At 43.0% G+C, this 27,561-nt stretch overlaps 2 protein-coding genes across 6 annotated transcripts in view; both read left to right on the forward strand.

Moving 5' to 3' along the window:
• The window catches only part of ZNF451 (zinc finger protein 451), an 84,834-nt gene extending 71,132 nt beyond the window's left edge, over positions 1 to 13,702 (forward strand). For 4 of the 5 annotated variants that reach the window (XM_075861980.1, XM_075861978.1, XM_075861981.1 and 1 more), the window contains exons 14-16: positions 2,194 to 2,380; positions 6,857 to 6,904; positions 13,492 to 13,702. In XM_075861980.1, coding sequence (XP_075718095.1) covers positions 2,194 to 2,380; positions 6,857 to 6,904; positions 13,492 to 13,538 — 282 coding nt within the window. In that variant the 3' untranslated portion in view covers positions 13,539 to 13,702. Of the gene's footprint in view, positions 1 to 2,193; positions 2,381 to 5,400; positions 5,536 to 6,856; positions 6,905 to 13,491 lie in introns of all 5 variants that reach the window. The other variant, XR_012883159.1, reaches the window with a different exon arrangement.
• Positions 13,703 to 16,710: 3,008 nt separating this feature from the next.
• BAG2 (BAG cochaperone 2) overlaps positions 16,711 to 27,561 on the forward strand; it is a 36,353-nt gene continuing 25,502 nt past the window's right edge. Inside the window, exon 1 of the mRNA XM_075864143.1 lies at positions 16,711 to 16,988. Coding sequence (XP_075720258.1) covers positions 16,876 to 16,988 — 113 coding nt within the window. The 5' untranslated portion in view covers positions 16,711 to 16,875. The remainder of the gene's footprint in view (positions 16,989 to 27,561) is intronic.

A 27,561-nucleotide genomic window follows, 5' to 3' on the forward strand; every position in this document is an offset into this window, starting at 1 on the left:
TGTAGGAGTAGTTGTTTCTATTAGCACAATTTTAAAAGTACCATATAATGTAGTGGGAAACTGAAATAAAATTATTTTGTCTTTCACCTGCTGTAAAAACAACAGCTTAAAGAGGCTCTGTCACCAGATTTTGCAACCCCTATCTGCTATTGCAGCAGATAGGCGCTGCAATGTAGATTACAGTAACGTTTTTATTTTTTAAAAACGAGCATTTTTGGCCAAGTTATGGCCATTTTTGTATTTATGCAAATGAGGCTTGCAAAAGTACAACTGGGCGTGTTTAAAGTAAAAGTCCAAGTGGGCGTGTATTATGTGCGTACATCGGGGCGTTTTTACTACTTTTACTAGCTGGGCGTTCTGACGAGAAGTATCATCCACTTCTCTTCAGAACGCCCAGCTTCTGGCAGTGCAGATCTGTGACGTCACTCACAGGTCCTGCATCGTGTCGGACACATCGGCACCAGAGGCTACAGTTGATTCTGCAGCTGCATCAGCGTTTGCAGGTAAGTAGCTACATCGACTTACCTGCAAACGCCGATGCTGCTGCAGAATCAACTGTAGCCTCTGGTGCCGATGTGTCCTCGCTCGTCCGACACGATGCAGGACCTGTGAGTGACGACACAGCGTGATCTCTCGAAAAACACGGCTGTGTCTGCACTGCCAGAAGCTGGGCGTTCTGAAGAGAAGTGGATGATACTTCTCGTCAGAACGCCCAGCTAGTAAAAGTAGTAAAAACGCCCCGATGTACGCACATAATACACGCCCACTTGGACTTTTACTTTAAACACGCCCACTTGGACTTTTGCAAGCCTCATTTGCATAAATACAAAAATGGTCAGATAGGGGTTGCAAAATCTGGTGACAGAGCCTCTTTAACTTTATTCTGCTGGTCAATACGATTATGGTGATACCAAATGTAATATTTCCCCACAGTTTTTTTTTTTTTTTACTACTTTTACAAAGAAAACAATTTGTTTAAAAAAATTGTTTTGTGTCGCCGTGAGCCATAACTCGATCTGAGAGCTGATGTGACCAAAAAACCGCAATACCGGCGTTTTTAAATTTGGTTGTTTTTTTTAGGGCTTTCATCGTGTAAGTTAAATAATGTTATGTTGTAATAGTTCAGACACGTGACCAAAAAACAGCAATTCTGGCATTAATTTTCATATTTTTTTTCATTGTTCACCGTGGGAGATAAATAACGTGATTGTTTTATAGTGCTAGTCTTTATGGATGCAACGATACCAATTATCTATGGTGGTGTTGTTTGTTTTTTAAAGACGTCTACTAGGCTTCCGTACTTACAAGTATTGCCCGACTGGGCACTTGCCATTGTAAGGCCCCCAATTGCCATAGCAACCATCGGCACTCCCGTGATTGCGTCGCGGGGTTGCCGATGGACTAGAAACCTTTTTGATTACTTGGTTGCTAGACCGCAGGCATCTAAGGGGTTAATCGGCTGGATCGGAGGCTAGTTCCAACCCTTGCTGTTACCGCAAAGTGTCACGCGGGGGTTAATATGCTATGGCAGTCAGGGATATATAGATTATATGTTTCATGAAAGTTAGCGTTCATACAGGAGGTTTGTCCAAACACAGGACTACCCGGTGGGAGGAATACGTGGTTTTAAATGTTTTTAGATCTTGAGCTCACATGTGGTTTTTGTACTTGTGGTCTAAATAAAACTTTATATGCAACTTTTGTATCTGCATTGGTGTGCAAGTGCCATTTATACACACACCCTTGTCCTTCTCTTAGGTATAATTTTTCATACGTAGTTTGCAATGTGTGGCGCTGAGCACCCGAATTCATAATTTATAGTTGTGCCCGTTATTGCTATTAATCAATAGTGAATGGACACTGTGTAATGATTCATTGTCACTGTGGTGGCGCTGCAGAGAAACAAAATAATGCCTGCCAGGTTTCCCCACAGGTAACAGTTGATCGCTGGGGGTCACTTTGTAATTTGCTTACTGTCAAGGGACCCTTCTAACCAGTAGAGATTGTCCTAAGCGGAGAGCCCTTTTAAGCGAATATGCCAGTTTAATCTCCCCTAACCAATAAGTTCCATTGATTTAGCTATGACTAATGACCTGTATTAAGCTTAACGTAATACAATGTGAAAAAATTGCGTACACATTTATTAAAACACTACTTTCCTGATTTTAAATAGTTTGGACTGTTTGTTTTTAGGCAGGTCGTCTAGATGAGAAACTACCCAAGCAAATCCCTTTCACCATTCTCTCTGGTGATAAAGGTTTCTTGGAGTTGGAGAACCAGTTCAAACAAACGCAGCGGCCTGCTCATATCCTCAACCCACACCATTTAGGAGGAGATATGATGTGTGCCTTGCTGAACAGCATAGCGGAGACCTCACAAGGTATGCGATCTTTTCCACGTGCAGGAGGCATCAATTACCCAAGACAGAAAAGTAGCCATTTTTTTCTGCTTCGTTAATAAAGCTGCTCATGTTCACTTTGTTTGTGTATAATTACTTCATTGCAGGTTTGATTAGTGTTGAGTGGATGGCCTATACTGCACCGTTACTAAGTGGTCGCAAATTCCCAAGTATAAGCCAATCACAAGGAGTAATGTTCTCATTGGCTCATTCCTCACCCCGTACATGGTCCACCACACCCACAAATTTAAAATACTGTTTTACTGTGAGCATTTGAGTATGTTCACACGTGGCAGATTTGTTGCCGAACTTTATTTGATAGAAATGAATTTGACGTATGAATTGTTTTTGTAGCATGTGCATGTATTTTTACATATGCCAAAAGATCGTTCTTTTCGCTTACATTGGGGGTATGCGTCCTACCTTTTTTTTTTTTTTTCTTTTTTACCTGTATGGAATAGGGTAGTAGACTATGCTATTTCATCCGTAAGTTTAAGTGTGTTTTCCCGTTGCAGAATGAGATGGCATGTCTGTAGGATATACATCAATTTCTGATCGGTGGGTCCGACTGGCGGGACCTCTGCTGAGCCTGAGAATTAAGTGGCCACAGCGCTGGTTCATCTCTGTTGCCCCTTCACAGGTTTTCCCAGCCATCCATTGTGCTGGAAACGGCATCACCGCTCCATTCAAGTGAATGGCCTATTCGTTATCAGGATGGGTGGGGGTCCCGCCAGTCGGACCCCCACAATCAGGAAGTAATAGTGTGTCCTAGCAATATGCCATCACCTTCTGAAATGAGAAAACCCCTTTAAGGCAAAAGCAGACCTTTTTGTAAGCTGCCTATTGTCACTCAGTCGCAGAAGGTTAAGGGGTTTGGGGTGCATTAGGCTTTGAGGGGAGAACATAGTAAGCATCGGCAATTTACAGAAGTATTTTAATTTTACCACAGAGGGAATTAGATATCTATGTAGATAAATAAATGTGTTCCCCCCAAGACATTAGCCACAGTAGTTTCCACAATGGTGTTGGTTGCTCTTGGAAGAAGACATCAGTTTAGGTCCAGTGTTAGATTTGTGCCTTAACAGTTCAGCGGTAGCTGTGGATCTGTCATTTGAGTTCCCACAATGCACTGCTCTTTGGTAACAGGAACATAGTAGAATTCTGAATTTAACTTTAGATTGGTGAAGAAAACTAAATGTATGCCTCAAAGTAATAGAAGCATTTTCCCAGGCTGTGATGTACATGTCACCTTTGATCTCTGCTGGTTAACCCTTTTAATACTTCAGTGTACAGCACGGAAAGCAAAGGTGAGGGGACCCTTTTTAGTAACAGTCAGCAGTGGGCAGTCAGCTATGGGTCCTTTTTAAGCTGCCCTGCGCTGTCTGCCTCCTATAGTCTGTTAAGGTATACTTGTGTGTGCCTTGACAATTATCTATGTATTTAGTGCTACACAGGTTAAAATTCTGTCATACATAAATGTGCAAGTACATTATAGATTAAAAATAAAGATCCGACCTGATAAAATTAGTTTAAATGCCATTAACAGATTTTTAGGTATTAAATATACATGACAAATACTATACACATATTTGTGTACGCTAAAATAAATCTGCAGAAAAAAAAACCCAAGGTGCCACAAAGTTATTGTGAGGTAACGATAGGGAAAACCAGAAAATGTTCTGTATCCTAATATTTGTTTCATATCCATTCGATATGCGGAGGTTGGGCACCCATGATCATGTACCCTTTCCTTGTTTGAAGCTATCAAAGGGCCTGTTCACATCAGCGTTGCCCTTCCGTTGAGAGGGTCCGTCTGAACCCCTCAACGGAAGGGTAACACTGCTGTGAACACAGCTTAAGGCTGCGTGAACGCTGCAGAATTTCTGCAACAGAATTCTATGCGGAAATTCTGCAGCATTTACAGTAGCAGCAAAGTGGATGAGATTCAGAAAACGACATGCCCACGCTGCGGGAAAAATAACTGCAGCATAAACTTTAATAACTTGACCTGTGGTGCAGAATTTAATTCCGCAGCATGTCCATTTATGCCGCGTATTTGTTTTTCTGTTGCGGGTTTTCCCCATTGAAATCAATGGGGGTGCAAAACCCGCAACAGATGCCATGCTTTGCTACTTTTGTGGCATATTCACAGCGATTACGCTGCAAAAATCACAACTACGGGAAAACAAAAACCATACTTACCCAGAGCGCTCTCCTTCTTCCTGCAGTCCGGCCTCCTGGCATGAAGTTGCATCCCATGTGTCTGCTGCCGCCAATCACAGGCTGTAGCGGCGGTCACATGGGATGATACATTATCCCAGGAGGCCGGCCTGGATGACGTCCGAGGTCCTGCCTCCTGGGATGACTTTACATCTCATAATGACGGAATGTACTGTGGGTTCCAGGTCGGATAAGCTGCGTAGCTTTTACGCAGAGTATCCGTCCCGTGGGAACCCGGCCTAAAAGGTTAAGAGAAGCTAGGCGTGTATGCCATGCACAGTACTCTCCATGAGCGTATATTCACACACTGCAGATTTTACTACAGATATTTCTGCAACGGTCCAATACATCTGAATGGGACTTGTAGAAATCTATGCACATGCTGCAGAAATAACCTTTTTCAGATGTATGGAACATAATTTTCAGTCGCAGGTATTTCTGAAACAAAGCTGCCGAATGTGAAGTTACCCTGTAGGTGGAGAGACGTGGCAGATTTAGTTGAAAATCTGTTCCATTCATCTGAATGTGGTTGTTTCTGCAGCAGGTACATGGGTTTCTGCAACTAAATTTGACGCAAGTGAATCCATCCTAATAGTCTGTGTGGAGTCATGAAAGCAGCGGAGTGCGCCTGGTCGGCTGATTCGGTATCTCTCGAAGGCTTTCTATTCATAAACGGCACTTGAGTGCCACATGCGTATGCATCAGTCTCTAGTTCTCCACCCCATTTCCTAGCTGTCGTACCTCCAATGATCAGACATTTGGTAATACTAGTGTTTAAATAGGAGTCAAAATCTGTTTGAGGAAATTATGCGCAAAGAATTGATCCAAGTATGTTTACCTTGAGGAAAAGGAACTCAACACTGCATGGATTCATGAAGGACCATTCTAGCCATTTTTTTTTTAGTCTTTATGAGAAGGTAAGCTATAAACAGATTGTAAAGCGATTAGATAGATATCTTTTTAAAATAGATGTATACAATTGTTTACAAAATGGACAGTGATAGACAGGTTCAGAGTTGATCCGTCTTATTTAAAGGGAACCTGTCCTGTTAAAAATGCAGTATGATCTGCAGGCAGCATGTTATAGAGCAGGATGATCTGAGCAGATAAATGTAGAGTTCTCTGGGAAAAGATCAATTATAACTTGTAATTTACTGATCTAAATCTCTGCTCATTCTGGGCTTAGGAGTCCAGTGGGCGAACCTACTCGGTGATTGACAGCCCTCCCTGTATAAGTGGGCATTCAATAATAGCTGTCCATCGCTGATTAGGACAGCCCACTTGACTCAACTCAGAATGAGCAGTCTAGACCAATAAATTATAGGTTCTACTGAATATTATTCCACAAACTGTATATCAATCGGCTCCACTCCCCCTGCTTTATAACATGGTGACCACAGATAGGACTATTTTTCCCATGTGACAGGTTCCCTGTAATACCATTGGTAGACTACATTTTACTGGGGGGGGGGGGGAGTCTTTACTTTAGAATAAAGAATGTGGATTCAACATTGGTGAACCGACATTTGTTATAGAGTAGCCATAGGGAACCCTCCCCCATGTCAGTCCATTAGCGGACACCTGCAGCAAGATGCTGTAAAAAGCCACCTCTATGTTGATAGCAAATTAGTAGGCCATTGGCTGGGAATATGATTTTCTGACTTCAGTCCTGATTGTAAAGAGTCCTATCAATACTATACGTTAGAATGACCACCATGGTTGCCAAATCTTTAGGATATTGTCCTCTCAATCCCCCGACCTACGTTACTATATATTACTGTGTAAAACCATAATATTTTTTTGTCTGAACATGAATGCCGATTGATTGATGCCTATATGTGCCAGCGGTAATTTCTTGCCACCTTTCTCTATGTATGACCCTCTTGCTTCCCTTCCCTGTTTCGCATCATGTCGGTTTTGTTTTTGCTTTTCCCTGTATGAACAAAGAGCTTGGGGCTATTAGTTGAACGTTAAGTTATTTTTGTTTCCTAAAACTTGGTAAGAATGCAGTTAGAACTATTTACTTTCCGTGTAATGTTAAACTTTCAGGCTATCGGGTTTGCAGAAGTGTAGAGAGGAGACATTTACATGGTACATATGCATTGACTTTAGATGGTATGCCAATAATGTTTACTTTATCTAACATTACCACACCACATAAAAAGAAAAAATTTGTACCAATTTTATCTTTGTATATGTAAATTGTTTCAGCACAATTACTTTTTTTTCTTTTTACAGACTCAAATGACTCTGACTTAAAGAATAGCACAGTTGAGCTGGATGAAGGTTTGTGCCCGTCACTTTACGAGCTGGCGCTCTTGCCTTCTGTCTATTCCTATCTTTCCCTGCACATATTGTGTCTTCAATAAGCTTTTTTTTTGCAATACTTTTTAATTCTCCGCGCGATGAACACTACCAGAGTGGTTTGATATCCTATTCACAATAGGAAATCTACACAGTGGTTACTCTGGGTGGTCAATTATTTTAAGCACCTTTTGTAATTTGTGTGTTAACAGATGGTGTGCTAAACCAGTAAAAAGTAGGGATACCTTATTACAAACGCATATAATTTTTCACGATAAAAGGCCTCATGCACACAACAGCTCTATGTACCCCGAGCCTGTACAGATATACATGGAGCCCCTGCGTCGTATGGTACTCCCGTATAGCACCATATTCTGAATATATTCTTCTCAAGAAGTGTCTGTCTATAATATGGCATCTGATGGAGCATGACAGAAAACATAGCGTTTTGTCAGATTCAAATGGGATATATGAAATCTGAGGTAGGGTAGAGCCCCATAGACTTGGACTTTGTACCGAGCTGTAATCTTTGTAAAAACACATGCGGTTTTTGGCTTCGCGGCAGAAGATGCGGAAAAACGCACCATGTGAATGAACCCTAAAAGGGAGCCAGTCAGCCGTTTTTGAGGCCTCAAAACTGCTGACAGACTGATAAGGGAAGGGGCAGGGCATTGTGAACATACTTTTTTTTTTTTCTTCTGGGTCCTGCAACATGCATGTCCGAGGAACCACCGTTTGATTCCCCCGGTACAATGTTCGCAAGAGCCTCTGCTCTGAGTGACGTCTCGAACGGCCAATCAAGAGACCACTAGAGCCGTCACTTAGAGGGGAGGGCTGTACAACGTGCAGGAGCACATGCACATCCAGCCCGCCTCAGTGGCACTTGTCATCAATGCGTATAAGAAAATAAGCACTAATCCAGACAGCAATGTCAAAAAGTCGAAAATTTTATTTTGTATATTTCAGTGTCAATTGACAGAAAACAAGTGCAATAAATTAGCAAAATTGCTTAGCACAGGTGTTCGACGCCAATCCTCCAAACGTGGTGTCTTTACTATCGGCGAAAGCCCTGGATCTAACTGGGAAGACAAAGATGGAACTCTAACCAAGATACTTACAGGACTCTAACCGGCAGATGAGTGAAATATTTTTTTCATATTTTGCACATTTATTGCACTTCTTTTCTGTCAATTGACACTGAAACTTCCAAAATACAATTTTCTACTTTTTGAAATTGCTGTCTGGATTAGTGCTTATTTCCTTATACGCTAGATCTAAGAGTTAGGGTATATTCACACGGCACCCTCCGTTACGGCTGAAATTATGGAGCTGTTTTCAGGAAAAAACCGCTCCGGCATTTCAGACATAATGACATGTGCAGGTGCTTTTAGCGGCGTCCATTACGGACGTAGTTGGAGCTGTTTTTCCATGGTGTCGATGGAAAACTGCTCCAATTACGTCTCAAGAAGTGACAGGCACTTTTTTGACGCGGGCGTTTTTTTTTAAACGCCGTCTTTTGACAGCGGCACGTAAAAAAAAATGGCCGTCGGCACAGAACATCGTAAAACCCATTCAAATGAATGGTCAGATGTTTGCTGCCGCTTTGGAGCCGTATTTTCGAACGTAATTCGGGGCTAAAACGCCTGAATTGCGTCCGTAAATAGGGTGTGTGAACCCAGCCTTAGAATGTAGCTCTTTTTGCACTACCACACCCACAGGTTAGTCTATTACTAAGGTCGGAAACCACATACCCAAACCGCTTGTGATCAATGCACTAGAAGGATATGTTCACACGCCTAACCGAAAACGGCAGCGCGGTTTTGATTTTCAGACTTCTTTTTAGCAACTCGCGTTTTTTACGGCCGTTTTTGGAGCTGTTTTTCTATAGTCTATGAAAAACGGCTCCAAAAATGTCCCAAGAAGTGACATGCACTTTTTTCGCGGGCGTCTTTTTACGTGCCGTTTTTGGAAAATGAAGCGTAAAAAAAACACCCGTGTGAACATACCCTTAGAATTACAGGTCAACAGAAAAGAGGTACGTTTAAACGGCCCTCCCCTATATCACGTAAGACCTCAAAATTGCTGACGGGTTCCCTTTAACCCCTTAATGACCGGGCATGTTTGTACCTTAATGACCAAGCCATATTTGTCAAATCTGGTATGTCTGACTTTATCAGAGAATAACTCTGTGAAAGTTTTGAATATCCAAGTAATTCTGACATTGTTTTTTCGTCACATGTTGTACTTTATTTTAGTGGTAAAAGTAGACTGATACGATTTGCGGAAATTAATTAAAAAATAGAAAAATGGAAGAAATTTTGTAAAAATTACCATTTTCCCCTATTTTTAACTGCAATATGTCACATATGTACACACATACTGTACAATTTTTTTAATTAAATATATATTTCTATGTCTTTACTCTATTTTGGCAGCACTTTTGAAAAAATAAAATAAATTTTCAGCAATTTAGAGGACTTACAAATTGAATAATAATTGTATAAATTTTGAAGTACATTTTGTTTTCCTGCACCAAGCCAGGTTTTCAGAGGCTCATAGGTCTCAGAGTGATGGAAACCCACACAAATGACCCCATTTAGAAAACTAGACCCCTTAAGGTATTTACCTAAGGGTATAGTAAGTATTTTGACCCCACAGTTTTTTGCTAAATTTAATACATAGCAGGTGAAAAAAAAAAATTTCACTTTTTTTCATAAAAGTATGTTTGAAGACAAATTTCTTTGTAAAGCGACCATGAGAATGAAGAAACACACCACAAAATCTATCACCCTGTTTCTCCTGTTTTCAAAAATACCAACATTGTGGCCCTAATGCGCTGCCTGGACACACGGCAGGACCCAAAAGGAAGGGAGCACCCGGAGGCTTTCAGGACTCATATTTTGCTTGAAAATGTTTTAGGCCCCACTGTACATTTGGAGAGACTTTGAGCTGCCAGAACGATAGAAACTCCCCATAAACGACCCCATTTAGAAAACTAGACCCCATAACGTAATTATTTAGGTGTATAGTAAGTGTTTTGACACCACAGTTCTTTGCTAAATTTAATGCATATCAGGTGAAAAAAAAAAATAATTCACTTTTTTCATAAAAGTATTAGTTTGAAGACCGATTTCTTTGTAAAGCGAACATGAAAATGAAGAAACACACCCCAAAATCTATCACCCTCTTTCTCCTGTTTTCAAAAATACCCACATTGTGGCCCTAATGCGTTGTTTGGACACACGGCAGGGCCCCAAAGGAAGGGAACACCCGGAGGCTTTCAGGACTCATATTTTGCTTGAAAATGTTTTAGGCCCCACTGTACATTTGGAGAGGCTTTGAGCTGCCAGAACGATAGAAACTCCCCATAAACGACCCCATTTCGAAAACTAGACGCCTTAAGGTATTTATCTAGGGGTATAGTTAGCATTTTGACCACACAGGTTTTTCGCTAAATATATTGGAATTAGTCTGTAAAAATTAAAATGTACTTTTTTTCTGAAACAACATAGAAATTTTTATTATTTACAAGAAATAACGAAGAAAATGCACCCCAACATTTGTAAAGCAATGTCTCCCGATTACGACAATACCCCATATGTGGTAATAAACTGCTGTTTGGACCCATAGCAGGGCTCAGAAGGGAAGGAGCGCCATTTGGATTTATGATTTTGCTGGAATGGTTTTCGGTGCCATGTCGCATTTGCAATGCACTGGAGGGACCAAAACAGTGGAAACCCACGAAAAGTTACCCCATTTTGGAAAAACCTTCAAGAAATTTTTCTAGGGGTATAGTGAGCATTTACACCCCACGGGTCTTTTGCAGAGTTTATTGGAATTAGGGCGCGAAAATTAATATCAACATTTTTTCCACTAAAATGTTGCATTTTCTCATTTTCACAAGGGATAAAGGAGGAAAAAAACAACCATTTTTTATAAAGCAATTTCTCCCGAATACGGAAATACCCCACATGTGGTCAAAAGTTTTTTTCATTAGAAATGAATTAACCCTTTCAGGACTGATTCATTTTTTGCTTTCATATTTTAGATTTTCACTCCCCGCATTCCAAGAGCCATAACTTTTTTATTTTTCCATCAATAGAGCGGTGTGAGGGCTTATTTCTTGCGGGAGGAGCTGCAGTTTTTATTGGTACCATTTTTTGGTACATAAAAAGTGATTCAAAAGTTGTATTACATTTTTTTTTAGAGTGAAGGTGACAAAAAAAAAAACAGCGATTTTGGCGGTTTCAATTATTAAATTTTTTTTAGGTGTTCACTGTGCAAATTAAATAATGGTATATTGTAATAGTTCGGACTTTTATGGACGTAGCGATACCAATTTTGTTCATTTTTTGACATTACTTTAAAAGAAAAATGCGAAAAGGTGTTTTGTTTTTTTAACTTTAAAAAAAATAATTCTCACTACTAATAGCTAGAATTCTTCTACACATTTTATTATTCAATCCCCTTAGGGGACCTGATCCAGCGATCATTGGATCGCTGGTACAATACACTGCAATACTAATGTATTGCAGTATATTGTTATTCTTACAGGCTTCTGTAACAGAGCGATCGCTGTTCCTGTTTGTTAGTCCTGGGTGTCAGCTGTAATACACAGCCGGCACCCGCAGCTTATGGAGCGGGCTCAGCTCGTGAGCCGGCTCCATACATCAACCGCCGCACCATGACGGGCAATTAAGTCATAGTGCGCAAAGGGGTTAATGCGCAGCGGATGGTTCAAAGTGAAAATTGCAATTTTCCACTGATACGCCATTTTAGTGCATAATATGTTGTGCCCAGTTTGTGCCACAGAAGACAAATACCTCATAAAACGTTAAGCGGGTTCTCAGGTATGGCGACGCCATATGTGTGGGCGCAAACTGCTGCTTGGGCACGCTGCAGGGCTCAGAAGGGAGGGACGCCATTTTGCTTTTGGAGCAGATTTTGCTTGGTAGTTTTTCTGTTTTGGGTTTCGCTGGTATTTCAGTTTATAATGTGAGGGGCATGTGATGTGTAATCTGTGCGGAGAACATCAGGGCATAATAAGAGGGTATAATAATGGGGTAAATAAATAATAATTCATAGATATGTGGCCGGTGTCGCACTGATAAATGGCGCCGGATCTTATCCGCTTTTGGACACTCTGCACATTTTGCATCGCCATATTCTGAAAGCCAGAACTTTTTTATTTTTTCACCACCGGAGCCGTGTGAGGGCTTATTTGTTGTGGGACAATCTGTAGTTTTCATCGGTACCATTTTGGGGTACATGCGATTTTTTTTTTATCACTTTTTATTCCATTTTTTTGCAATCCTGAGCAAAAAACAGGAATTCTGACACCGTTTTTTTTTGTTTTCTTTTTGCGGCGCTCACCGTACGCTATAGGTGAAATTTTTACTTTATTCTGCGGGTTGGTACGATTATGGCGATACCAGATGTATATAGGTTTGGTCCTTTTTTTTAGCGTTTGCGCAATAAAATGACTTATTTATTAAAAAAAAAAAAATTCTGTGTCACCATATTCTGAGGGCCATAATTTTTTAATTTTTTAGTCAAAAAAGCTGTGTAAGGGCTTGTTTTTTGCGGGACGGATAGAAGTTTTTATTGGTACTATTTTCGGGTACATGCGACTTTTTGATCACTTTTTATTTGTTTATTTAGGGAGCGGTGGTGACCAAAAAAATTGTGATTCTGTCGTTTTTTATTGATTTTTTTTTTTGGGGTGTTCATCGTGCGGGGAAAATAACATTATAGTTTTATAGTTGGGGTCGTTACGAACGCGGTGATACCAAATATGTGTACTTTTTTAACGTGTTCATTTTTTTTCTATAATAAAAGTCCTATTATAGGAAAAAAAGCATTTAGTGTTTATAGAACTTCTAACTTTTATTTTTACACTTTTTTTAAAACATTTTTATTACTTTTTTAACTTGTCCCACTAGGGGACACTTAGACTTGCAGCTCTGATCGCTGCTGGAATACATTACACTACACACGTAGTGTAATGTACTCTAACTGTCATTGTGATGTGACTGTCACACTGACAGGAAGCAGAGGAAGAACGGCCGGAGGCTGTTCCTCCGAGGCTTCCGTACATAGCAACCCGGAGGTCATTATCTGACCTCCGATTGACGTGACAAGCATCGGTAGCCCCCACGATCACTTCGTGGGGGCTGCTGATGTGCTTCAAACCACTTAAATGCGGCGACGGCAATCCGTCGCCGCACTTAAGGGGTTAACTGCCGAAAGCAGTGGCGATGGTCCGCTGTAAGGCGAGACTGATGTCTCAGCTGTCTAGGACAGCTGTCAGCGCGCGTCTGTCACTCTGTGTTTACACAGAGTGACAGTTTGAAATGCGGACGAAAATGAACGTCATGGTGCGGGAACTAGCAGCCGACCATGACGTTCATTTTCATCCTTGGTCGTTAAGGGGTTAATGTTTGATGGGGAAAAAAATAAATGTTTTTCTTTCACCAGGCGCGCCTACAACTCGACGGTAGCTAGCCAGTCTAAAGCACACGAACGCTAAAGTAAAGTCATTTTACATTCTAAATTCTACTTTTCCACAGGAGCCAACATTGAAGAAGCAATCAGAAGAAGCTTGCTGGAAATGTAAAAAGAGGGGGGAATGAACATCTTGGAACATGCCTTTGTATGATTTAAATCCATGTCTGATTTATGAATAGTATTTCTCTCTTCGTGACATAAGGGGGTTTAAACTATGCTTTTATTTCGGGCTCCTTGTGCAAAAAAAATAAAATATATATCCTAATTTACAAACGTTTATTTTATACAATAATGACAAACAAAAAAAATACCCCCCCCCCACACACCCTTTTCCATGGCTCCCGAGTCCATGGCTGAATACAGTCCCATGCTCCAAACAACCTTCAATATGTCAAAATGGCTATGTATACTCTGTTCCATAGGTATTGCAGCAGTCCGAAGTAGAAGCTAGCTGGTGCTATGGTCCCTGTATCTAGAGCAAGTTGAGAAGCCACTGAATGAATAGCATTGAGAGATGCAGAAAGTACTACACACCGATCATGTAAAACTCTAAATGTATACGTATACTCCAAGAACATCTGTGACAGGTGCAACTGGAGAGAAGTCCATGCCCATGTGTCTCACTGCCTCCCATACCGGCCTCATACTCCAATTTTGACGCTGTTTTGTACATTTTCTTTATAATATATTTTAGTTTATATTTCTCTTACAGGTTTATTTCGTATGATCTCATGTAGCGTCCCAATTCTGTGTTGTATAATAATTTTGTCTTGTGTGATATGCACACTTATTTACTATATATATATATATATATATATATATATATATATATATATATATATATATATATATATATGGGCTTGGTATGTTGTGTTAAAGAATACATTTATTGTAAAGCATTTTTTTTCTCTGCAATACTTTTTTAAAGAGGACCTGTCACGGTCCTCTAACATAAAACCAGCTGAATAGCTTACCAGCCGATGCGGTACTGGTTTTGTTTTCCTGCTTGCCGCCTGCGTTCCCCTGCAATCGGTATTGTTAATTTTGGTGGCCAGTCAACAGTATGTCTCGGTACTGTAGCCTTTGGCTTTAGGCCTATTTATATATGAGTGCTGTGGCCCCTTCAAAATAGCTGAAAGTCGGACCCTGACCCATCAGCCATTGATGGCCTATCAGGATAGGTCATCAATTTTTAGTAGCTGGAAAACCCCTTTAAATCGGAATGCTCATTGATAAAGAAGCAGTCACATAAGGATATTCCCTGTAATACAATCTTTTTCACATAGAAAATGATATCATGATAGGATTTAGGGCTTCTCAATCTTTTTATACCAGTCTGAATATGATGATGTCTGGGCCTCACCACTCGTGGTCGAAGTCCATGCCAAAATGTTAAATATTACTCGATTTACCTTTTATTTGTCTCCTGAACCCAGAATAATATTACAATAAGCACAAAAGGACTTGGTTATGCTGCTAAACCAAAGATTTGTGTAGGCAAAGAAAGGACTGCTGCTTATCATGACATCTGTGAAAACTGCCTCCTCCGCTGCTCCTCACTGATGGTCTCCGTTTGAAAAGCACTGATATAATGCATATTGTGCATTTGTATTGCCCCACGTTTATTCTTTTCAGAAGATTTACACGGCCCAATTATTGGGTAAATAAGCCTTCATGATCATAAACAGGGCAACCATCAGCCAATGAACGAGCATCGGCCGATTGTATCATTTATGCTGCCAGAAAAATCATTGTCGGCAGCACGGCACCGCGTGTAAACAGGAAGACGTGCTGCCGACATGATAGAAATGGATGTATACCTGGCTCCGTGTGAAAGGCGCGGTCTCGTTGATTGGCGCTCGTTTACATGGCCCACGTCGGGCCGTGTAAGGGGACCCTTTGTGTTAAGTGTTCACGACCGAGAAGATTTTTGAAGCGTTGACAAAAAGGGTTTTGACAAGTGATCAGTTAACTGTAAAACAATCATTGCTCTTATGCCAGTTTTCTCTTTATTTCACGTTTACGGTGCTTTAAAACACAGCGTTTTTAGGAGAATCTCCAAGTTTTCTGCAGCGTTTCTTCATCAAAAAATACCGCCGCAGCCAGATGTTCGCTGGAAATCAAAAGAGGATTGTTCCGCACACTACTGGTTTGGTTTTGTTTTTCATTCAGCGTTTTTGCAATTGCAGCACGGGGTGTTTTCTCAGCCGGTTTACTGCTGCTTTTCCTCCATACATCTCTATTGCCCGATTAAAAAAAAGTTTGTGTAAATGTGTCTTGTGTTCTCTCCGAATAAATAATGTTATACAAAGAGAAACCGTTACATTTCATGATTTGTAATGTGATAAACGGCACATGTAAAAATGCAAGTGCTAAAATACTAAAAAATAAATAAATATGGAAATGCATGTACTATTTAAAAAAAATGGTACAAGATCCCCCCCCCCCCCCCCCAACAAATAACACAGCAAAACAACTGTAATGCCCTGTTCACACTGAGGTTTTTTTTGCAGGTACAAATCTCTGCCTCAAAATTCCTTCTGGAAAAAACAGTGTGAACCGGGCCTTAGGGTATGTTCACACGGCAAACAAAAAACGGCCATAAAGTGCAGCGCTGGTTTCAAGGGAAAATGGCCTCTGTTTTTCAGCCGGTTTTAAAGCATCAGGCGTTTATTGATGTGGTTTTTTTATGGCCGTTTTTGGAGCGGTTTCTCTATTGAGACTATGAAAAACGGCTCAAGAAGTGACATGCACTTCTTTTTTTATAAGGTGGTTTTTTTTCCGCACTGTTTTTACAAACAGCTGTGTAAATAATGCCCTGTGAGAACGGAACGCCAGTTTTCCCATTGAAATCAATGGGCAGATGTTTGGCGGCGATAAAAAAAATAAATCGGCTGAAAATAGGCAGTGTGAACATAGCCTAGGGGAAGTCCTGAGTTATTCACACATTGCAGTTTTATAAAGCCACAGCCAGGAGTGGATTCAGAAAGGGAGAAGTAGTTAGTTTTTAAGCAGCCTAGCCCTCCTTAGTCTAGACTATTGCTTGTGTCCGTTGTTGCCATCTTCTGACCAGTGTGCACATACACATACACTGACGGAAAACCGCCCCAGACATTTCTCCAGCCCATGTGTTAACCCGTAACGAGCCGGCTCTTTTCCTGGAAGCGCGCATCCCTGATCTGTAGTGTATCAATCCTGGATCCAGAGCCTGCCACGCACTCCTGCGGGCCGGGCATTACAGCCGTGCCACACGTGGGGGAGGTTTATAATAAGCAGAGCAGCTGTGCCCACTGTACAGCAGGGCAGGAGGCTGCTGGGGGCAGGGAGGGAGAGCAGAGCAGGACAGGGATCCGCCCAGGTCCTTGTTAGGAAATGTCTAGAAAGATCGTAGAAGAGCTGCCATAACCCTGCTCACGGTCAGCAGCCATTCATTACCACAGAGCGGCATGGCACAGGCGAAGATCCAAGTCAAGGCTAACGGGGGCAAGTTCTGCCGCTCTATGTCTATGGCAGCCCGGTCCTGTCACCTGCTGGAGGCTCTGGACGATCTGGAGATAAGGTAACAGGAGGGGCACATCGCCCGCTGCTGCCAGTGTATGACATTACCGCACTATGACTATTTTCTCCCATAGCACCAGCACACGAGGGGTTTCAGGATGGCAGCATGCAGGGCACGGGTCAGTGTGTGGTATAGACACAGTGCATGGCATTAGAGCATTGATATGTACTGTGCCTGTGAACTAGCAGCAATGGAAGATCTAAAAGTCCTTGAGGTGTCCTCATCTGTCATATATATCTGTTCCTTGGAAAGCTGGGTGACAACCAATAGCAACCACACAGGCATTGTCTACTGCATTGCAATGCTGCAATATGGGAGCAGGACATTTATCCCTGAATTACTAGGCAGATTTACCATTCAGGGGTCTGGGAAAGTTGGGTAAACAGCCTGTGGGCTGAATAGACTGTTGAAAGGTCTCTATTTTATGTCATTCACTTTATGGGGCCCCCACCCTCAAATATGAAACCACTATTTTTCAGGCTCACAAGCAGGGTCAAAGGTCAGCAATAGTTACATAATGAAGCGGATTTTGCGGTGCTGTGTAAATAAGGCTAGAGATACACGACGACTTGCAACAACACAGGTCGCTCTGCCTGCATCTGAGGTAATGAAAGTCCACGTGGCCGCGTTGCGACCTGCAGGTCACCGCAACACGACAGTCACAAGAAATCCGAACCTGCTGGATGTTTTTTGCCAATGTCGTATCACGATAGATGTCGGGTCACAACACGGCCACATTGACTTTCATTACCTGCGGTCTTTGGCCGTGCCACCTGTCCATATGCTTCAGGAAACAACCCCTTTGAGGACCTGTCACGTCCTCTGACATATAGAACCAGCTGCAGCAGCGCTGGTCTTTTCCTGCTATCCACCGTCTTCCCCCTGCAGTCGGTTCCCGTTAGCTTAGCTAACGTGAGAGTACTGTCAGGTGGGCGGTCTATGACCTGAGATTGACACTCTGTGCTGGGGCCCGCCCACCTGACAGTACTCGTACAGGTCACCGAAACTAGGCTCTATTCACACGACAGGGTCCGAGTGTCGGCCGATTAAAAACAGCTGTTTTAGACAGTTTTCCCCGTCCGTTTTGCATCCGTTCCGGCCGTGTTACCGATTTCAACTCGTTTTGCATCAGTTTTTTTCACTGTCCGTTTTAAAATCGGATGAATTTCTTTTGTAATTTTTTTGCCACACACTTCCCTCTGTAGATAATGCCACACATTGCCCTCTGTATATACTGCCACAGCCCCCCTGTAGGTAGTGGCACACAGCCCCCTGTAGGTAATGCTACACAACCCCCTGTAGGTAGTGGCACACAGCTCCCCATAGGTTATGCCACACAGCCCCCTGTAGGTCGTTCTACACAGCAGCCCCCCCCCCCCCCATAGATGGCACCCCCCACTACCTGTCTGTAGATATCGCCATCGTTCCGGGAGAAGTCTCTGACTTCAATGTCCATATATGGACACCGTGAAGTCAGGGACTTCTCCTGGAGCAGAAACACCGGCCACAGGGTCAGGGATTCCGCTTCAGACGTGCCTGACGTCACCTTGTCCATTGACATCAGGCACTTCTGAAGCAGAATCCCCGACCCTGTGGCCGGTGTTTCCGCTCCAGGTGAAGTCCCTGACTTCACTGTGTCCATATATGGACACAGTGACGTTAAGCACTACTGAAGCGGACTCCCCAGCCGCAGCGTTGCTGAAGCTGTGGCCTGGGATTGGGGATTCCGCTCCTACAGGGAGCAAAAAAATACACTCCTCCTCCTCCTTCTCACATGCACTTCGCACTGTGAGGAGAAGGAGAGGGAGCGAGCAACGGTTTCCCGGGCCGTCAAAAAAATCGGTCGTGTGAATAGCCCCATTAGGGGTCTATTGTTCCTACTGCGGCCGTGTGACGGCCGTTTTATGAACAGCCGGGAAACCCTGTTGTGTGAATAAGGTCTTATGGTTGAAGGACCTGTGGGTGACCTCATCGTTCCCACCCAGCTTCTGTCACTGCAGACACATAGCGTGACGTTACCCACAGGTCCTTCAACCTTGGCGTCGGACGAGAGAAGACACATCGGCTCCAGGCGTCCGAGAGGGTACAGTTGAATCTGCAGCAGCATCACCGTGTGCAGGTAAGCATAGTAAACTCCTTAGAGATGAGCATATTAACTTTTTGGACGCCTGGAGCCGATGTATCTTCTCTGTCCGACACCAAGGTTGAAGGACCTGTGGGTGACGTCACGCTGTGTGTCTGCAGTGAAAGAAGCTGGGTGGGAACGATGAGAAGTGTATGACGCTGATTTGTCATCGTCATACATTTCTATTCACAACGCCCATGTGGTAAAACCAGTAAACACGCCCAGTTGGTAAAAACACAATACACGCCCAGTTAGTAAAACGAGAAAACACGCCCAGTTGTCCATTGAAAAGCTAATTTGCATAAATATAAAATTGCTCATAACTTGGGCAAAAATGATCGTTTTAAAAAAAACAAAAAACGTTACTGTTCTCTACATTGCAGCGCCGATCACATGCAATAGGAGATAGGGATTTTATAATCTGGTGACAGAGCCTCTTTAAAATAAGCCTGCAAACAGTTTCCCATTGATTTCAATGGAAAATACACCGTGCTGTTCACATGAGGCTTATTTTTACGCTGCTGAATTAAAAAAAGCTAAGGCTGGGTTCACACAACCTATTTTCAGGCGTAAACGAGGCGTATTATGCCTCATTTCACGTCTGAAAATAGGGCTACAATACGTCGGCAAACATCTGCCCATTCATTTGAATGGGTTTGCCGACGTACTGTGCAGACGACCTGTAATTTACGCGTCGTCGTTTGACAGCTGTCAAACGACGACGCGTAAATTGACTGCCTCGTCAAAGAAGTGCAGGACACTTCTTTGCAACGTAATTTGAGCCGTTCTTCATTGAACTCAATGAAGAACAGCTCAAGATTTACGAGTGTCAAAGACGCCTCGCATAATGCAAGGAGGAGCTTTTACGTCTGAAACGAGGCAGCTGTTTTCTCCTGAAAACAGTCTGTCATTTCAGCCGTAAAAGCCTCTCACCGTGTGCACATACCCTAAATGTAAGCCAACCAAGAGTTGGTATCTGGATGAGAAAAGTGTCTAACAAGATTCACCAAATTTTAGTTTTTTTTCGTAGTGGGCGATTTAATGGCTGTCCATAGGAATGCATTAGGCTGAAGCTATTTATCTCACAAATGTCTCAGCTTTCTGGTAAGTATGAAGCAAGTCTGTGAGTTTTTAAAGGAGTTGTCCAGAATTGCAAAAAAGGGTCTGTCTTTTTTTATTTTTTTTACAGGAACCGCGCCACGCTTGTCCATGGGTTGTATCTGGTATCACAGCTCAGCCCCATTAACTTGATGTTGACACATTGATATATGAGGCCCATTGTACACACGTAAAGAGCGACGAATATTGTGGAATCTGGATAAGGAGCCGTAATGCGAATACGACCCAGGATAGCAAGGGGGTTGGCAGGGCGTTGATAAAAGAAACTAGGTAAAATGGCGCTGGGAGCCAGTGTAGGGGGAGAGGATATTTAAGGGTCTTTTGTAAGGAACAAAGGAAGGTAGTTTAAAGGGAATGTGTCGCAAATTAAACCTTTTTTTTTTAAGTAAGTTGCTTATTTCTATTATATTTTTTACGTTTTTTGCTGTATTTGTTATTTTTCTTCCACATGGTGGAAAGTATTAAAAATTGAATAAAATTTGACATGTTTTCCTATGTTGGCCACCAGAGGGAGCACTTCCCAGAATTACAGCAAGGTGAATAAGGCAAAGCAACCTGACTCACAGCTGCCGTAAATGTGGGAGGGAATCTCACCCCCCCTCCTACAAGACAGGAAAAGCTGTCTTCAAATTGCTAAGCAGTGTCCGGCTGCTATTTTGGGAGTGATTGTACAAATGCAGCTGGTAGAATCTATAGGACACACCAAAAGGCTAAGGGTATGGGTATGTTCACACGCTTACTAAACAAAGGGAAAACCGCTCCTGATTTTCAGCCATTTTTTTAATCAAACTCGCCTTTTTTGGCCGCGTTTTTTACATCTCAAAAACGTCCCAAGAAGTGACATGCACTTCTTATTGGCGGGCGTCTTTTTAGAAAACGGTCGCATAAAAAAACGCCCCGTCGGAACAGAACGGCGTATTTCCCATTGAAACCAATGGGCAGATATTTGTAGGCGTTCTGCTTCCAATTTTTCGGGACGTTTACGGCCCGAAAAACAGCTGAAAAAACTGCGTGTGACCATACCCTTAGAATGATGAAAGTGAAGTGAATGACTTTTCAATTGACAGGTTCACATGGCGTGTATTTGACACGTTTTTCTTTGCGCATTTTACGTGGCAAAAACCGCATTAAAAAATGCTTCATTACGCTTTTTATTTATATAATTGGTAAAGTGCGCTGTTAGTACATACAACACGCTTTATTTACACGCGTTTTTAAAAAACACGTGTAAATAAAGAAATGTTGAGTCAATTCCTTTCCACACACACTCCGCTCTGCTACACACACACACACACACAAACACACCATACCTACACACACACACTCAGCTCTGCTATACAGACACACACACACACACACACAGCACTACTACGCAGGCACACTCAGCTCTGCTACACACACACAGACACACACACACACACACAAACACACACGCACTGCTGCACAGATACTCAGCCCTGCTACACACAGACACACACACACACACACACACACACACACACACACACACACAGCTCTTCTACACAGACACACTCAGCTTTGCTACACACAGACAGCTCACACGTAGCCCAAAAATCTACTTTTGCTAAATATACATACAGTGCTACAGAGGTAAAGTAAAATGACACTGATGCTTTCAGAGCATCAAGGAAAGATTGCCATAAAAACAGAGCTCAATTTAAAACAGTAAATGAAGCAAAATAGTTACCAGCTATAGTGTATGATGACTAAAACACACACATTGCATGCCAATATATCCTGTAATATAAATATATGCACACAGCAATGTGCCAACAAAACCAAACAAACATATTTAGACAGGGGGGCCCGAGCGAGGGGGCCACGAGAGCGGGGGTCTGTGAGAGAGAGGGACATACAGAGACACACACACCTTACCTGCAGTGCAGCTGGTTTTCATAATTGCGCCTGCTATTGCCCTACAAACCGGCTTCTCTGCTGTGTGGCTCTGAACTGCGCCGGCGCAGTACAGAGCCATATGGCAGACGCAATGAACGGCTCCCGTTCATTGTGTCCTATGCACTGTGCTGCCGTATTCCATCTGTGTATGTGTCGTTAAGAGACACATACAAAGATGAAATAAAACATGGCAGCCCCCAGTAAAGTAAAAAAGTGTTAATGGGAAAAAACTTTGTGCGTGAAAAATTAAATAAAGTCAATATAATATTTTAAATATATAAATTAATAATAAATAAAAAATCATGACCCTGTCCCTTTAAGGGAGAAGTGGGGGTCTGGGAGCTATGGTTATGTGGAAAAAAGGGGAGGAGTTAGGAGCATAAAAAGAGCAGGCAGGTAAGGGAATAGACAGATTATTTTAGTTTCCCACCCATCCAACAAAATGTTTTTTTGAAGGTTGTTCTTTACTTGCACTTTTATTGAAATATTGTGAAAGGCGGACATCATGGCACTTCAGCTATGGTCATGGTGATGGAATGGGGCCCACGGCAGTTTGATCACTGCTCTTCATCAGGGCAGCTGTCAGCGGGGAGGGCATGGCTGTGCTGCCAGTCCTCAAAGGGGGGTCACTGGATGATAAGCCAGGTGCAGGCGTGGCCTGGCTGGGAGGCTGTTATTGCATTGCCAGGTGCAGGCATGGCCCGGCTGACCTTGTGGGCCCAAGTGTTAGGCTCTATTCACATTCCAGTTTGCTCAGTTTTTCTCGTCTGTTTTGCATCTGTTTCCGTTCCGGCAGTGTTTCTGTTTTTAACGGCCAATTTTGACCCGTTTTGCATCCGTTTTTTTTTCCCTGTCCATTTTAAAAATGGATGAATTTCATTTGTACATTTTTTGCCAAACACATTCCCCTGTAGATAATGCCACTCACTGCCCTCTTTTGATACTGCCATAGCCCCCTGTAGGTAGTGCCACACAGCCCCCCTTGTAGGTAGTGCCACACAGCCCCCCCTTGTAGGTAGTGCCACACAGCCCCCCCTTGTAGGTAGTGCCACACAGCCCCCCTTGTAGGTAGTGCCACACAGCCCCCCTTGTAGGTAGTACCACACAGCCCCCCCTTGTAGGTAGTGCCACACAGCCCCCCTTGTATATAGTGCCACACAGCCCCCCTGTTGGTAGTGCCACACAGCTCCCTTTTACATAGTACATATAGTACCCCCCATAGATGGCACTCTCCTACCTTCCTGTAGATAGCGCCACTGTAGGGGACCGTTCCAGGAGAAGTCCCTGACTTCAATGCCATATATGGACAGTGAAGTCAGGGACTTCTCCTGGAGCAGAAACGCCGGCCACAGCGCCGGGGATTCCACTTCAGGAGTAGGGGACCGCTCTAGGAGAAGTCCCTGACATGACTGTCCATATATGGACAGTGAAGTAAGGGACTTCTCCTGTAGCGGAATCCCCGGCCACAGCTTCGGCAACACTGTGGCTGGGGATTAGGGATTCCGCTCCTACAGGGAGCAAAAAAAATAGCCTTCTCCTCACATGCACTTCGCACTGTGAGAAGGAGAAGAGAGCGAGCGGCAGAATGCATGGCCGTCACTCGGATCACATCCGAGTGACAGCCATGCTTTACACGGCCCCATAGACTTCTATGGGAGCCGTGCCGCTGGGAGAAAGGCCGAAAATAGGGCATGTTCCATTTTTTGACGGCGAGGTTTACCAGGCCGTCAAAAAATCGGCCGTGTGAATAGCCCCATTTGGAGTCTATTGTTCCTACTGCGGCTGCGTGATGGCGGTTCAAAAAAACGTCCGTCACACGTCCGGAAATCCCTTTTATGTGAATAGGGTCTTACGGTTTGTGTCAGTCTCCCCGATGTATTGCCTGTTATTGTGTTTATTATGTTAATAAAGCCAGGCATACGGCACAAATTTTTCCCAAACTAATTGTGGTTTGAGCTTTTATAAGAATAGGGATGGGAATAGCAGGTTCGCCCCTTATTATTCTGGCTGGTAACGCTGTGCTGAGCTGCTGTGTTTAGTGTAATAACAGATGGCATCCCCCTTCACTACGTTCTCTTAAACCTCTTAAATAGATTTTTTACGCCAATAGAATGCCCATCTGGAGACGAGCGCACACAACTGTATTCATTGCACTGAGGAGTAAATGACCTGAGCCGCTGTTACACAACCGGCTTGTCTCTTCACTGTCACTAGAAATGAGATGTTCTGACTAATGTGTACACCATTGTTTTGCTTGCTTTCATTGATTCTATTATTACTCATTTTTTTTGTTTTGTAAGTTTCGATTTTGCCAAACTGTAGGCACAAAGTGATATTGTATTGGGAGTATTGTGTTTTGTAAACTGCTCGTTTGTATAATCTCTGTATTCTCTTCAGTACTTTTCGCATTTCCCAATGACGTTTTTAGTTGGCTTATTCCATCTCATTAGAACGTTCAAATATACTGGCAGAACGTGGGCAAAACAATATACAGTTATTAAACTGGGTTACCTAATTGTAGATGTCAGCCCTATCTGAAAACCTGTGTTAGGCCTATGTACGCAGTACTAATCCATATTGCAGTAAGCGTGGCTCTGTGTGTTGCCGCTGTGAAGGTTCAGCAGGGGCCCACATAATACTGTGAGCGGAATACAATGCGAATCCCAAACCCCATAGTAAGCAGTATTGGGGACCTAGAAGTTGCAACTACTTCTGCGGCTGGATTCACACGAGCATGTTCGGTCCGTAAAAAACGGAACATATTTCGGCGGCAAGTCCCGGACCGAACTCAGTGCAGGGAGCCGGGCTCCTAGCATCATAGTTATGTACGACGCTAGGAGTCCCTGCCTCTCCGTGGAACTACTGTCCCGTACTGAAAACATGATTACAGTACGGGACAGTTGTCCCGCAGCGAGGCAGGGACTCCTAGCGTCGTACATAACTATAATGCTAGGAGCCCGGCTCCCTGCAGTGTGTTCGGTCCGGGACTTGCGGCCGAAATACGTTCCGTCCATTTTGGACGTAACATGCTCGTGTGAACCCGGCCTAATACATCCCATGGAGCTGCACTAACTGTAAGGCCCAATTCACACGAACGTGTCTGTTTTGCGCGCGTAAAATACGCAGCGTTTTTGCTGCGTTGCAGTTCCGTGTGGCATCTGCGTACTGTGCGCGTCTGCTTTTTTTACGCAAGTATGTCTTCCGTATGTCACGTGTTTTTTACGTCAGCAAAAAAACCTGAAGGAGGTGTTTTATTTTTTTCCTCATCATTTCTTTAGCAACTGATGCGTGAAAAACACGGACAGCACATGGATGACGTGTTTTTTTTAAACACCCATTGACTTAAAAAAAAAACGCACAAGAATAGGACATGCAGTGAGTTTCACACAGCGGACACATGGCCCCAGTGAATTGCATAGGTCCGTGTGACGTCCGTTGTTTTAATGCGCGTAACACGGACGTGAAATACCCTCATGTGAATAAGGCCTAAAACAAAGAAAACTTCCCCTGAAATAAATAGCGAGGGAAGCTCCCTCCAGATGACCTCTCTGTCAAGCTATTAACAATTCTGTTCCGCTATCTTAGTTAGCACTATTTTTAGACCGCTATTTCTAGGCCACTATTACAGCTGCCACAGGGGTCACTTACTTTACCCAGACTCCTGTATGGCAACTGTGCTGACATTTCATTACTCCAATACACTACATAACCAGGTAGATCTGTCATTCAGGAATTTAGGAAAGCTGGATAGCAGCCCCCTTGGTAGTCACCCAGATTTTCATGGAAATAGATATAACTCACAAATGGCTGAGTAGAGTATTGTACAACATGACAAAAGAGGACACTGCGGGACTTTACCGGTGTTTTTTGATGTTAGTGAGAAATGCTCTTTAAACCTAAGCCATAAATAAACACATTTATTCCTAAGCAGACAAGCTGATATATCATGGGCAAAAATAAGTTTCATTCTTAAAGGACGAGTGTCGCGAAAAAAAATTTTTTTAGATCAATTTGCTTTTAGTGTTTTACTAAAAAAATAATTATTTATTTGTGTGTTTGTGTTTTTACTTTTTTTTCAAACTTTTTCTTCACTATGGGGGCTGCCATATTTTTTTTCATCTCTGTATGTGTCGATTAACGACACATACAGAGATGGAATACGCTACATACATCCCCATAGAGAATGCGAACGGAAGCTGTAAGCATTCACTATAGCGTACGCCGTCTGTGTGGGAATGGCGCATGCGCTGCTCCCACACAGTCCAAATGGAAGGTCTTCGGCCGAGCGACATCCGGCGCCATTTTGTTGTGGACCGGAAGTCGCGGCCAGACAGTAAGATGACTACTTCCGGTCGCGGCTTCCGGACATGTGTTCTGAAGCAAGCACTAGGAGCGGAGGGAGCAGACGGAGCGGACGGACCGGAGGGAGCGGCGGCGGCAGGAGCAGGTAAGTTATTTCTGTGTATGTTCATGTTTTACAGTGTGATTACCACTATATGTAAGCCTACTACACTGTGTGTTCACTCAAAAAATGGCGGCACACAGTGTAGGAGGTTTGAACATTCAACCCCCTCCTTTCTCCTGGCACTAGCCAGGATAAGGGAGGGGGGATTCTGTGAGCTCACTAGAGCGAGTGTGTTTACACCAAATTTGCAGCATAAAGCAATGTGGTTGCTTTACCACATGCCAATGCTGCAATTTTGGGAATTGCTCCCTCTAGTGACCAGCACAGGGATATGTTATAAATTAGAATCTAATTTATAATATTTCCTGACTTGTGAAAAAAAAATAAATAAATATAACAATGTCTAATCATGTATACACTAACTGTTTAACTAAAAAAAAAAAAAAATTTTCTAGCGACACATTCCCTTTAAGGCTGGGTTCACACTGAGTTTTTTTCAGGCGGAAAATCTGACTCAAAATTCCGTTTGGAATTTTGAGGCAGATTTTGCTCTGCCTGCACGCCGATTTTGCGGCGTTTTTCGCCCGCGGCCATTGAGCGCTGCGGGCAAACAACGCTGCCAAATACGCTTTCTCTGCCTCCCATTGATGTCAATGGGAGGTCAGAGGCGTAAACGGCCGAAGATAGGGCATGTCGCTTCTTTTTCCCGCGAGACAGTTTTTCCGCTCGCGGGATAAAAACACCTCCGTCTACCATTGAAATCAATGGGAGGCATTTTCGGTAGTCTTTTGACTCGTTTTCCGACGCGGTTTCCGCGTCAAGAAATGGGAAAAAAAACTCTGTGTGAACTGGCCCTAAGTGTCTCACAACATTTAATGACCAAGGAGAACGGGCGGCTGTGACAGAGGCAAACATTCTTGTTTTTAGTGTTGACCGGAATGTATGCGACATTTACACATAATTATGTAGCACAGGGGGCCAAGGGGCAGTTCAGGCCCAGGAAATGT

This window comes from Rhinoderma darwinii, chromosome 4 (assembly GCF_050947455.1).
Source record: "Rhinoderma darwinii isolate aRhiDar2 chromosome 4, aRhiDar2.hap1, whole genome shotgun sequence".
Taxonomy (NCBI): Eukaryota; Metazoa; Chordata; class Amphibia; order Anura; family Rhinodermatidae; genus Rhinoderma; species Rhinoderma darwinii.